The sequence below is a fragment of the Triplophysa dalaica genome, chromosome 4 (genome assembly GCF_015846415.1).
Source record: "Triplophysa dalaica isolate WHDGS20190420 chromosome 4, ASM1584641v1, whole genome shotgun sequence".
NCBI classification, from domain to species: Eukaryota; Metazoa; Chordata; class Actinopteri; order Cypriniformes; family Nemacheilidae; genus Triplophysa; species Triplophysa dalaica.
In genome coordinates, this window is record NC_079545.1 from 17,508,009 (window position 1) to 17,522,844 (window position 14,836).

Sequence of the window (14,836 nt, forward strand, 5' to 3'; positions counted from 1 at the left end):
ACTTCTTTACATTGGGAGTTTTAAAATCATGACAAACTGACAAAACGTAATTTAAATCATGTCAGTCAAACACGTCTGACACCGACCCAAAATGCATTTGTGATTAAAGCACATTTAATGAGGAGGTTACATGCTATTTAATGCATTTGATTTCTTTACACTGTTAAACGTGCTGGCTTCTCAAGTTTAACATGGTCGACTCAATAAAAATGAGTTGGAGGTACGAGGTAGTATTTTTCTGCTCGATTCACTCCGCCAGGGTCCGTAAAGGTTTCTGAAAGGTTTTTTTCTAAATAGATTCCCATTTCATAACAGGGGTTCTTGGTCCCTTTTTGGACAATTCTCCCAGAAAAGCACGCCTACGTGTCATCCAGCGAGTGAAAGAGCACATCCACGTGTGAAAATGCAAAATTGACATTCAGTACAGTCTAGCATGAGCGGTCAAAATGACCGCTACGGCCATTCTCGTAATGATAGATTTTGGGGAGTTCTAGTGTTAAGCACCCTTAATTTTTGTTTCTTTGTGTAGTGCCCATGTTTCACGCAGATTACCACAGTTTTAGTCAACTATCAAGGTTAAAGTATGGTTACTGTAGCAAAAGCTTAATTTGTGGCTACCATGGTTTTACTACTAAATAAATAAACATATCAGTGATACTACAACGTTGTCAATTTTTAAAAGGGGAATATATATCTTAACAGCACTGTTTACATTAAATATTGAAAAATACAATAGGAGTATTAATGGCACATCGCAAAAGGCACCAAAAACTAAACTTTTGTAACCGAAAAACGGTTTAAATGTCATTGCATTTGACTTATCGTCATCATGTCGTTCTCAATTTATTACAGAATCCCAAATTAAAGCCCTCCCTTCCTTTTTCGATGGATGCGAATGTGGCAGTGAGACGCCTTTAAATGTTTCATGGCTTGCAGTTTTCAAACAGGTCCTCTCTCTGAGATACCACCAAATGCTAGAGGCAGAAAGTTCAACAAAGATGCTCAGTGAATAAACAATGGCTATACAGTATGTCTCTGCTCAAGCTAAGTGACCACAAATGCTCAATGCTCCAAGCACGGCTGTCACAACTGCGTTTATACCGTGAGGTTGAAGATCCATGGAAATATCACTCAGAATGGATAAAGTCCAAATGCACAGTAAACTCAGTTGCCCGGGTCTTTTCATTTCATTTTGTTTCATTTGAGGATATTTGGTTTCTAGTGCAAGTATATGATATATTCTGTCAAACACAAAAATCTGTGTTTGTTTTGCTTTTAACTATGGATAATAGCTGAACAAGCAGCTGCAATAACTATGAAGTATTACAGATTTTACATTCTTTTGTTTAAAGACTATTTTAGCAACATCACACTTAAACTTTTGGGCTGATAAAATAACAGCGACGTTGATATTTAGTGCAATAGCACGCTTGCTTATTAATTGCTTGAGGAATTATAACTCTACCGATGGTCACACAGAGTGCATATCAGCTTTTGGACATTGTATAAAAAAGAATTGTAAAACTTCTCTCAACATTCCTAAGAGAAACCCTGGTGAAGGCAGGAGGTAATTAACATCTCAAAAAGTCAAAATAAATGAGGTAGATATGAAGTGAAGATATTTTTCTTGAGCTTTCTATCAAAACCATCCCTTAATTATAACCCAAAACGTGATCAATCCTTTTTAAAATAAAAATTGACTAGGCGCACCTGCCATTATACCTTTATAAAACCGTGAAGGACTGTGTGAACTGTTTAAATACTGACAGCATCTTAACTATTAATTACTCAGCGAAACTAACAATTAAAAAATGTTATGGGAAACCAGACCTATTAAACAAATAATGTTTGTTAATGATGTTGCTGCTGAAACCGTCTATACATTGTGGGGACTTCGCATAGAAATAATGACAATTATGCTGTAAAAACTGTATAGTACACCCACATAAACACTGCCTTGTTCACTTTAGCAACAGTCAGCACATTTTCACACAAACGCACAAACCCATATGCTACCATATTTTTTCTCTGGTTCGTAATAAGGTCATTCCTGTTATGTCCTTTTCCTGTTTTTTTCAAAGCTCCCTTTGATAAAATAAATATGCCTGTGTGATAATTTTACGTATTTCTAAAGATGGGTTTCAGCGGCAGCAACATAAATATTATGTGGCCCAAACAAACTGCCAGTAGACCTCCGCAAAGAATAAATGATAGGGATGTAGCAATCTTATCGATATTGTGTTATTGCAATAGCAAAATTGACTCAGTATTATCGTAGTCACATGACTGTATGAAAAAATAGGTCTTCCGGGCCTAACATAGAGAATGTTTGAAAGAAATGATAGATATTACCTTTGGCAAGGTCCATCTGGTGCAATTACTTTATTTTATAAAAGGATTTTTAGGTCATTTGAGACATCTCATTCTATAACTCATACCTATAAGAAAGAGGATGCTTCATTTGTCATCAAATATTGCAATAAATATTGTACTGTGGACTTTATAGGTATTATCGTCCAGTGAGATTTTGATTGGTTACATCCCTAATCAATAACTGTAGTTTTAATTTAATTGATTACAATTAACTTAGAATAAAATATGAATATAAATTAAATATACAACAAATTGTCATATTATAAGCAAACACACCCTGACGTTAACTTTCTGACGCACACGCCTACCTGATGTTAAATTCCAGTCTGTGTTTGTTTATTGGTCAGGCTACTAAAATAACTATTTAACACTTTTTACTTACATTTTACTTTCATTTATATCAATATTAAGTTATATTATCAATATTTTATTGTATAATAATTGTATTAAATAAACGATTTGTTGAATTTTGTTGAATTTTAGTTATCTTAAATAAACTATTTGTTAAATGGTTCCTGTAACTTTGTTGCATTGAAGAAATCTTATGGGATATTGACATCTAGTAGTCGAGCTTTGTTCTCAATTCAAAATATTGTAAAGGCAAGTTCAGTAAAGTAATGGTTCTTCTTGGTTTCTTTTGCTTGTTTTCAGAAATAATATGCAGGAACTCTATTCTTTGCAGACGTTTAGTGGAAGTAACATTCGGACCACAAAAGGATGGATACGCAGTCACTTTAGTTTATGTTGATGCTTTGAAACTGTCTATAAAGCGGTAGATGAAGCTTAATTATTTACATACATTAACAGATAAAAAAATTATGTGGAACTAAGAGGATGGGATCAAAGTAAAGTTCTTCAGTGAAGGATTGAAAGTTGGCTAACGTAGTGTCAGCTTTACATCAAAAATAACAGAATTCATGGAACCCACCGATAGTTGAAAGTTTTATCTCACTAAAATGATGTCTTTCTAATCCTGCAATACAACTACGATTTGCTGCCTAGGTACAAGTGTAATACAATTTACAAGCGTAATATTTTATTCAGTATGGTGGCATATGCTTGTATTATGGGGACATGAAAATATTACTGCCTAGCAGAAATTACCCACACCATTCGTAAAAAGCAAACAAGCAATACTTTAGTCACAGATCAGATTGTTCCCTCTACTTCCTCCAAATCACAATACATAGGCTTTGATGTCCCTTCTGAAGTTCATATCACCCAGCATCTAACTCTGGGGTTTTTCCAATGAAAGAGAGCTTAGAAAACAGCATTTCTCCTCTTTAATGGAGAAAACCAGGTCATTGTATTACACTATGTTTTCTTTCCTCTTGACGACTCAACTACAGTAATACATAAAAGATTAACCTCAATAAAACCTTTTTCCTGCCTCAGTAAGTGCAGCTCTTGAGGTAAAAGGAGCCTGGATCAGTCTGTCAGGAGGAAAGAGGTATTCATGAGCTCTTAGATGACTGTTCACTTTACCCGAAGCTCTTGCGATTCATTTTAGACGATCACTATAGTTGAAGGTTCGAGCCCCTCTTATACAACCCCTACACAGATGGTTTAACCCATCAGGCTCTAGTCAGGCTCAACCTTGCCCGTCTCTATAGTAAATCACTCTCATTCAACCTGAATGAAGTCAGGTAAATCAATCGCGCTGTAATACACTAACACTGTGCCTCAGGGGATTTACGACTGTGTTGTCACAATGAGAAAATGCTTGAGCAGAAGAGCATAGTTACTCGATACCCAAAATCTCCCAGAGGATCTTTGTATGCTCCTCTTAAAATTCTGCTTACTGAAATCTTGTTGATGTGCATAGCTTTATCACATCCCACAATACTTTGCAGCGAAATCCTCAATAGTCCTCTACAGTAGCAGCAAGAAGAACATTTGGAGTAATATAAGCTTATTTTAGACTGTACACAGTTAGAATTGACTTCCCACGAGCTATTCATCTGCATACTGTATATGACAGATTCCTCTCTTTCAGAGAGAGACCAAAGAATCAAGCCATTTCCTGTTCCCTTTTCAGAAGACTGACAGCTTAAAGATGTAATAATTGGAGGGCGTCAAAGGAAGACCTACCTTTAGTGGGCTCTGTGCGCTTGGGTAGGTCCAGTGTGTCATAGTTTTTGTCATGTTCTCCATTTTTCCTCCCTGAGTGAAGAAGGGAAAGACGAGAGTGAGAGAGTATGAGAGGGGAAGCAGCGGTAAGTGTCACTGTATGAGAGGAATTACTATACGGGTATGAAAACGTCAAATCCAATTGAGTCTCAAATACACACAGTCGCAGACATATCACACATGAATCGAGCTATATGCTACACAGATATGCAGAGACAAACTCTATCCGTCTGACACCCGCTCCCAAGAGAGGGAACCCCAATTAATAATGCAAAGCCTTTGTCATGGAGGACAGATGTCTGTAATTGTGTAAAGTGCAGGAATACTTGTTCACTATTACACACAAAAGTAAATGTTAAAGGGATAGCACATCCACAAAATACATCATGAAAATCTTTTTTGACTCCCCCACATTTTTCTGTACACATTTTATTTCTGCCAAAAGAAAAGATGTTGACAAAATGTTGTAAGAAAAGTCCATGCTTTTCAGTATAATGAAAGTGAATGTGGTGACCAGAGGATGTAAAGCTCCATAGTGAATCAAGCTTTTGAAGTTGTAATTAAAAAAGCTTCTGCTATGAATTATTACCTCAAATTTGATCTGGATTCACATATTTTTCAAGATGCTGTATCAAGATCACTCCAGATTTAATGTTAATGATGGGTGTTGACACAGACCCTCGTGTTTTTTGTTGCACCAAATTTGGAATTCACAATTTATTAAACTTTCCAACTTTCTGTTCCCCACACAAAGCTGCACTATTCAGAGGACTTACAGTCATATGGGCTGTACTGAGGTTCTTGGTTCTCGTGGTGCTTTTTTTCATTGCCTTTACTTCCATTGAACAGAAAGCGGGTTGGGTTATTTTCAACCCAAAGCTTGGTCAAAAACAGGAACGAACCCAACGCTTGGGTTAAATCAACCTAGCAAATGGTTTATTTTTGACCCAACAATGTGTTTCGTCAACGTTCGTCTCTTTTTGACCGAATGCTGGGTTGAAATTAACCCTGCGTTTTATTCTTTGTGGTCTATGCAAGATAGTAAATCGAACAGGATTTATCCATATGTGTGTGAGAAAATGATGACCATCCTTCAGAACACTAGACAGTGAGAAAGGTAAAAGCTAGACATATTTAACAGATTACAGCACAGACATCTAAGCCAGCTACAGATGCCTAGGTTTGACATTTGCCATAAGATAAAACACCTGCCAGTATATTAAAAATGGAAAGGTGATGAAGAGTTTAGTTTGAAGAAGATAGACGGGGGTATAATGTTTTTTGAGAGAGAAAGAGAGAGAGACATTTAGAGAAAAGCAGGAAGACTCACCTTGATTAAACCATTCCTCTAAAGTTAGCCAACGCAGCAACAGCAGCAAGACCAATAAGAGAAAAAGCAGGCAGGGGAAGAGAGGGGTTTTCAGAGAGTGTATTAAAGAGGACAGAATTGATTTGTGTGCCACTTTAAGGTACACAGTAAAGTTGAGAGAGTAGCAAATACAAAGTTGAGAAGCGAGTCACCCATGAGCATATAAAATAGTTCTTCCACCTTACCATACAACATTTTGTTTAATTCAACACAATCTCACGGCAAAAACATAACTATTTTACGGCTAATTTTGATTAATTCACACAATCTTATTCATAAATGTTAGTACGATTTGCTGTCGCGTCAGTGACGTTAGGCTTAGGTGCAAGGCTTCAGTATTGTTTTCTTTCTAGTAACCGTACATTTTTGTACGATACACAAAGTATGAATTCATAGGAATAAGCCACCTCGTAAAATAGTTATGAATTCCTGTGAGATCAAGTCTGCTTATTACACTTACAGTCCAGTGAGATTTATTACATAGTCAATGCATTCCAGTTTAAATAGTGTTGCGCCAAATACATCATTATTTTAAAATAAAACATAAATGAAGTCACTGAAGTCATTTATAGAGCAAACATGCTTTTTTATGCAAATAAGCCATTTCATTCACTTGATTTCCAAAACCATTGGTAAAGGTTCGCTTCAGTTCTAAATTTACAGCAAATCCAAACTTATTTGCAGTTTATAAAGAAAGTGTCAGGAGTTTTGCGAGCGAGACTAATTTATGTTGTAACTCTACCTTTTAAGGTAAAATTTGCTTGGAAAATGGGTCTTACTTGATAGCTTTTCTCAAAGCATCCCCTAATGCCTTTCAGTGGTGTTTTTCTGGTGCAAATATAGATCCCTTACATCTTCAAAGTATGTCTCAAGGGCCACTGACAGATAAACAAACCTCATTAAAAATGTCCATGAGGCACAGCATGGTACCGGTGTTGTCATCTTTCCGGTTTACATGTATTCCTGGTCCTTCTCCTCTTTAGGCTGTTTAATGAGTGCCTCTAAATGTTTGTTCAAGAGGAATCGGTTTGCTAATTCAAATCATTAATGTACTCAAGAGGTTTCTCATCCGTCAATGTGAGAAGACAAAATCTGAACAAGTCATTTGAACCTTGAAACCTAAAAAAAATGTAACCCATACAACCCCTGAATCGATACAATGTAGTGCCACCAACACCGCATCCATTTAAAGATAAATATTGATTCAACATTGATATCCCAGACACGCACCACAGCTTTGAATCATGAGCCACATAAGAGCAGAGGGCTAACAAATAAAGACTGCAGCACTATTTAGTTTCCTATTATCGGCCTGCTGTGTTTTTTATGATGCTGGTTAAATGATAATGGCCTCACTGAACCTGCAGCATCATGCTGTTGATTATCATGGCTCTCTGATGTACAAGCTCAATATTGTTTTATCAGTAACAGAACATAGATGAGATGATGAACCTGATGAGATATTCAATACTGACCTTTGGCCTTTTTTCCTCCGAAGCAGCCAGCGTCATCTTTCTTCTTCCTCTGAGGGCCCGAAGAGTCGGGACCCTGAAGAGCTGAGGGGTCCTGAAACTTCTCAGCTCCTGGAACCTCCTTATGCACGTGGTAGGACAGGTTCCTCATGATGCAAACACAATTCTCCACAGACTGAGAAAGAAGAAAGGGAGAAAGAAAGAAAGTACGGAAGGAAGAAAGGTCTATGGTCAAATATTCTTGTACAGTATATTCTTTACCCCCTCAGCATGTCTCTCGTGGTCTCTTCTAACACAATAAAACAATATGGACTCAAATAAATAATTTATGTCTATTAATTTATTTATTTTTGACGTCGCTGTTTAATGAGCATAATATTGTAGAGTCGGCCAGTCACTACTGTAAAATGACACCAAGAGTGACACAAGCCCCCCAGGGTGACAAAAGATCCCGCCGCTTCATCTCAGGGTCCAGATCATGTGACAGGATTTGTTCTGTTATTGATTGGATGACTGCACATCAGCCAATCAACACACAGACACTGGGTGTTCATGGTCTATAGGGGCCTTTCCATAGATGTAATGATTTTTATAATGTAAAAACTGTATATCCTCTCCCCTTTACCCAACCCTTACACAAACTTGTCCAATAAATATAATTTTGATGGATTAAGATTTTTTTCTAATGAAGCAAAATGTCCACATAAGGTCAAAACTTATTGATATTATTCACATTGTGGGGGCATTTGGTACCCACACTTTACGGTTCACCGGGACCAGACACACAACACATACTATTGCATGTTAATAATGTTTTTTTTTGCAAATGGAAACATGCATGAGCTGCTCTCTGCAGTATACACTCACCTTATTGTCCATGTCTTTCTTCCCAACAGCAGACTGCAGCGCATGCAGCAGAGCATCCACCAGCCCCTCACACTCTCTCAAGCGTCTGCGTGCCTCTGCACCATCTGAACTCACATTCCTGCACAACACACATCAAAGAAACAGAAACAAGCTTAAGCAATTAAATAATTCGATTTATAAACTGTTGCTTTATAGGCTCTTAATTTAATATATAAACTTATGGTTGATATCTTTTCCATGTCTGATATATACACGCAAAACAAGGAGTGTTTCTAAAATAACAATATGAACCAAAATTATATGAGAATTTATATAATATTAAATAAATATACAGTATATAAATATAAAAAATATTAAAATTGATTAAATTTATAAACAAAAACAACTTCTATATACCCAAATGTGTTATGTACTGTAAGTATAGTTTGCTTGTTATTGGCAAAGCTACACTATTTGAAGAATCAAGGCTTACGTCGAGCCCAAACTAAAATCTGAGCCATCTTAACTAAAATCTTAAAATATATGAGTGTCATTGATTTATATCTTGTCAATATATAAAGAAGGTACGTTTATAAAAGCTACCTAAAGGGATACCCGAAAAGGAAAAAATCTGTCATGAATTGCTCTCTACCCCTCAAGTTGTTCCAAATCTGTACATATCTTCATCTATTAAACACTGAGATTTCTGGGACATCAGTGACTTCAATTATAGGAAACATTAAAATGGTAGTCAAAGGTGCCCCAGAACTGTTTGCATTCCTTAATTCTTCAAAATGTTTCATTTTGTGTTCAACGAATACAGTACAGGACAGTAACTGACCTGAAAAAATCTTTCACCTCTGGACCACACAAACACACTTGCAGTTTTGCACAGTATTGGTGCAATTCTTCCTAGTTTATGGGCTTTTGAGAATATTAAATACACAAAGGCAATCATTACTGCCATGGAACTAATTTTAAAAACAGGTTTAATGGTTTCATGGTCATCCAATCCAATTAAACCCGCATTCAGGTACCCGTTCAGTCAAGGCACTTTTGGATAGCCATCACTAATGATCCCAGGCTGACTCTTATAATCTTAAATTATTACCGGAAACAATATCGGCCAATGGCCCGCTACTAAACCCTTGAAGGGCAGATCACAAAAGAAAGTTACAAGCTTAGTGTTATATAAGAGAAATTACAAGAATGTCACTTGTGTCCACAGTCTCAGCAGACACCATGAGCCATCTGGGATTCCTCATCTTTTACCTCTGCAATTTTTCCTGCCAGCTGCTCGGCTGTAGTTCTTTATAACCACATTGCCGAGTTGAAATCCTACCCAATAAAAACTCGCTCCACAGACATCTCTATCACAAGACAACTGAAGCAAGCGTATATTAATCTCACACCCTGCCAAACAAATGGGTCCCTCTCCAGCTCCAAATATTTAAACCCATTTGCAGTAAAGCGGCCATTTGGAATAATGTATTCCAGCTGTTTTGGATTTGGTCCAAATACGAGTGATGGAATGCGGTTTTACAGCTACCATTCTTTTTCATCCCTAGTTCTTGAAGTCGGCACAACGCAATAATTGGCCTCCAGCATCTTTTACGTAATCCATATTTTAATGTAAAACCACTGATTATTAAATAAAACAATAGCGCACCATACAGGGTATTTTACATTTGACACTTTTTTTATAATCTATATGCAAATTATTTTCTTCCCACAATAATAGGTCAGTATTTACAAACCCACAGATGCTGATGCTAAATAGAAATTATAATGTGAACAGCCAGACAAGATTTTGTCAAATAATGTGGATGCTAAATTGATATACTCATCTTTGCTCTGTTAAGCCTCAAACCCAAAACATCAAACATCTCTAGGGTCGGGACATGGACTTAATTAGAAATTACAATCGTGCACATTTGTCACAATAATGGAGGCAATAAACAAATGAATGAAATGATGAGGCCAGACAGGAAACTCTTCATCGCAAACAAGACTCTGCCTGCAAGCAGCTTACTAGGCAACAGATGTCACTGGATACAGTTTCCATGGATACAGCCCGAGCTGAGGCTTAAAACATAGGATGAGGATGGAGCGGCGTTGCGTTTAACTGCATGTCTGAGATGATGTGTGCTGGTAGCCTGCTGAGAGCTGGGCATCATGTGGAAACACATTCTTATTTCAGCGCATCTTAGACTACGGCCAAAACAGTACACAGCAAGCTTGGCTGTAATATAGCACCAGTCTTTATACCCACTGAAGCACTGGCGAACATGATAGTATTGACTAACCTGCTACAGGGCAAGAGACGGCTAAGGAGAATGAATTTAAGAGAGGTGGGGAGGCAGAGTGAGAAAGAGAGTTAAAGAGACGTAGATTGAAAAAGAAAATAAAGCAAGATGAACTTGGTGTAGGTAACCCTCGGGACATATTTACTGCTGTTCCTCTCAGAAAAGATGAGAAAGTAATAAAAAGACTAGCAAATCCAACACAACGGAACAAACAGTAAAAAAGTAAATATTTGTTTTTTATAATAATTAATTACGTTAAAACAAGAAATCAATTATTCGCCAATTAAATAAAAAACACTGCTTAGCTTTATCAAGTAGCTATTTAAAGTGAAAATTCACCTACAAATAAAAATTCTGTCAATTCAAACCTGAATGCCTTTCCTCCGCAGAACACAAAAGAAGATATTTTGAAGAATGTTCCTTCACTTGCATTGGTTTTGTGTCCATACAATAGAGGTGAATGGGGGCCAGTGATGTTTGGTTAGCAACTTTCTTCAATATACCAACTTTTGTCTTCTGCGGACGGTTTGAAATGACAAGGCGGCATGTAAATGATGACAGAGATTTCATCCCTTGAAAATTCACAAGTAAACAGGAAACAGGGAATGAAGTTTTCTTGTTTTCCTCAATATTGTTATTTGATTATCATTAGTGACATTGAAGAACATGATTTGTTTATTTGACTATACTTTACTTAAACAACACAGCACAAATACCTCAAAAGAAGTGCATTTACGCACACGTAAATATGAGATCACATGCCTCAGATAGCCGTCAAGATGGTACTCTATACCAGCGATACGAAAACATTTTTAAAATTGCTGTATCAAGTAGAGATTCTTTGGCAGTCCCCTGGTCTACAATTCAGAGAGGCAACACATAGATAGACACAGAAAGAGAAGAGCAGAGCAAACATAGAGCACCGAGCAGACGTTGGACGTGGCCCAGCAGGTTGCAACACAAGCGGCAGCAGGAGATTAGAGGCCTGGCTGCTGTAGAGGAAACAGAGGGAGGAAAACACAGCCGTGTCCCTCTGGAGCTTCAGCGCTTAGCTTCACACAACACAGAACAGTTCAAATTAAAAACTGGCCATGGGAGAGGAGAGCAAGGAATTAAAGATAAAAAAGGGAACAAAAAATTCGCTGTGTGTGACATACCACACACCATTTCTGAAGCAAATTTGAAAAACTTTAGAAGCATCCGAAGCTTGTGTCTGGAGCCCTGCTGAAACTAAACACAGAAGTTGATAGACTGAACTGGACAGGACGATGTTAGATAATGTCAGATTTACTTAAAACAGCCCTGTATTAAATTACATATTTTGAAAGAAAACAAAAGCAGTATTAAAGTGATTTGTTTTTCAGATCACTGCAGGTACTGTGATGTGTTGAATTATGACTGGGTCATTATAACACAATGAGTTTAAGCTCTATGAGTTCAATGGAGGAACATTTTTATTAAGCATCTTATTTAAAGGAATATTAAAGGAACAGTTCACCCGAAAAAGAAAATTCTGTCTTCATTTACTCACCCAAGAATTTCTTTCCGATGAACACAGAGAAAGATATTTGGAAGTATGGTTTTTACCAAAATAGTGTAAGAATGCTTGTAACCATTAACTACCACAGTAGGAAAATGTCATTTAAATTTAGTTTTTTTGTTGAGTGATGTCAGAAAACAAACAGCTCTGGGGCACATTAGGCTACCATTGTAATTTTCCTACTATGTGGATGAACAGTGACCACCATGTTTTGTTACAAGCATTCTTACAAATATCTTTTCTCCGTGTTCATCAGAACAAAGACGTTTATACAGATTTGGAACAACTCTAGGGTGAGTAAATGAAGACAGAATTGTCATTTTTGGATGAACTGTTCCTTTAAATTTTCTGAAGACCTGCAGTACCTGCTGTTTTACAAACATTGGAATGATTTGGGGTCCTTGGAGCTGTGATATGTTGTTCCTAAAGGTATATCTGACATAGTTCTATATGCATTCAATTGCTGAATTTATGTTCAATGTCTAGCAAAGCGATAGACAGTCACTCAACTTGAACAGTTATTTTCTCTTGCCTTTTAGCAACAGGAGTGAATGAAAGAACAAAACTGCATAATTGCAGTTATTATGGCAGAATGCAGATTAACCAAGGCGATATAAAGCCCTTTAGTGATGGGATATCTTAATCATGAGCCGAGTTACTAGAATGACCCCCAGAGGACAGGGCCAGTGCCTCCATGAAGCTTGAAAATATAATACAATTCTGGTGATGAAAAAAACACACAGGCTTTATATATTTTTCACAGATGTGTGACAACAATCCATACAGTACATTTCAATTAACAGATCCAGTACAGCACTATGAAATAAATATATCAAATATTGTATAACTACATAGCAACAGTACAATTTGACTGGTGTCCCCACACATGAAAATCGAGATCTCAAAGCTAAACAATTGGATAGCTATTGAATCATCCCTAGCCCACAGTGCACAGGAGTCATGTTGAGTAACTGAAACATGGCCGTGTCCCAAACAACATAAAAATAAGTTACGACACCAGCAGATTTGCTCCTTACAAGAGAATCAAACACAGTTCCAATGAATGCAAATGAATTCCTTCTTTGGTTCTCTGCAACCTTTTAGTAATCAAATTAGAATAGACTACATGCGTAAAAGCTTTTTGCTGTAATCAAATAAGACTTTTAAGAAAGGGTTCAATAATATCCCTTTAGTCATTAAGAAATGATATTACGGTGGAAGGTAATTTGGTATAAGGCATAAATGTGTTATTGTGATAGCTGATTGAAACAGCTTGTATGCATTCTGTGTACTACAGGTATGCCAATTAATGCCACTACAGGCTTAAGTGACAACATATCCCATCATGCTTTGTGGCAGCATGAGAATAAAAAAATAGATAGATGAAACATTACACCCATATAATTTGCTCTTCATTTTGTTGCATAAAAATATTGTTGTGCATGCTGAAATATAAAATGATACATAAATATAAAAAAATGCCCAATTCGTAAGTAGAAACTTCCCAGGAGGACGTGAATGCAGAGCAAGGCCAAGCAATTAATCTCCAGCAAAAGTATGATTGTATTACCTTAGACATCCCGAGGTGTTCTTAAAGACAGTGGTCCACTCGGCATCGCGTGGCTTCGAATCCTCATTGGGTTCTTGTTCCCAGCCCGAATGAGGGATGACAACCTCATTAGTCATCGTCTGAAGCCCATGGTTAATAATCACCATCTTCAGCGGCTCATAGGACGACAAGTTCCACAGCGTCCCTAACAGGTGAAGTGAGAGAAAACATAGAAAGAAACAGCAGGAGGAAAAAGGGAAAAACAACAGAAAAAAGAAAACAGGAAGTCAGTGTCACATCTCTACAAAGACACCAGCTACAAACAGGAAAAAGTCCAAGTGAAAGTGGCACCGGCGTTAGATCAGTTGTCACACGCCGTGCATTACAAAAGCATTGATTCTGAGCGTTCCCACAGGAACCTCCATTACACGAACATGGATTGAAAAGAAAAGAAAGGAAAAGCAAAGTTTGTGAAAAATTGCTGGGAGCCAACAATACATGTAAAAGCCAGGCTGTTATTTTCAAGGCAATAAAACGGAAAACCTTGTTCTATAAGCCAGCAGCCATATATACGCCTACACTGTTAATACTATCCTTTGTTTTATTAACTTGGCAAGCCCCACATGGCTACTGCAACCTTTGGAAATGCAGAGTGGATAAATAAACTGCCTGCTCTTGGGTTTGAGAAAACAAAGTCTTGACACCTCAGCTCATTATTGCTAAAAACAGAAACGGTAAGCGTGTGCATGGTCGACAACAAACTTGCACTAATGTTCAAACGCATACAACTCTGAATCTGTCTATATTCCCAGTTCTTCATACACATCATCACATCACAATCTTCTCACTCATCTATTATTATTTCTGCTGAGAGAAACTACACCAGATGACAAGAGGTCTGAAAAACATTTCAGGTCTCTTCAATGTGGTTTACCATTTTCTAGCCCCCCAAAATAAACCTATTCAGCCCCTGATAATAACCACATCTGTATTTCCATCTGCGATCAGGCTCCATCAACATCACCTCTTAGTCTCTGAATGGCCATTAGATCATGGTTAAAGCCTGGATAACAGATGCAGGACACATGGCTTGAGAACGGCGATTTGGTAAAGTGGAACATTAAGGAGCATGGGTCATTACCGACCAGCTCATTCGCTCAAACGTGCTTTATTGTGTTACAGTCAGAGGAGAGGTAGAGGTCCATAGTGGCTTTAAACGGAACGTTCCTCTAAAAATAAACATTCTGTTAT

At 37.4% G+C, this 14,836-nt stretch overlaps 1 protein-coding gene across 16 annotated transcripts in view; it reads right to left on the reverse strand.

The window, feature by feature from the left end:
- The window catches only part of arvcfb (ARVCF delta catenin family member b), a 198,536-nt gene that overhangs the window by 27,031 nt on the left and 156,669 nt on the right, over positions 1-14,836 (reverse strand). For 14 of the 16 annotated variants that reach the window (XM_056745031.1, XM_056745029.1, XM_056745030.1 and 11 more), the window contains 5 exons: positions 13,607-13,790; positions 8,212-8,329; positions 7,348-7,519; positions 5,834-5,851; positions 4,465-4,536 (listed from right to left, as the gene is read on the reverse strand). In XM_056745031.1, the coding sequence (XP_056601009.1) occupies positions 4,465-4,536; positions 5,834-5,851; positions 7,348-7,519; positions 8,212-8,329; positions 13,607-13,790 (564 nt within the window). The remainder of the gene's footprint in view (positions 1-4,464; positions 4,537-5,833; positions 5,852-7,347; positions 7,520-8,211; positions 8,330-13,606; positions 13,791-14,836) is intronic. The other 2 variants (XM_056745032.1, XM_056745038.1) reach the window with 1 other exon arrangement.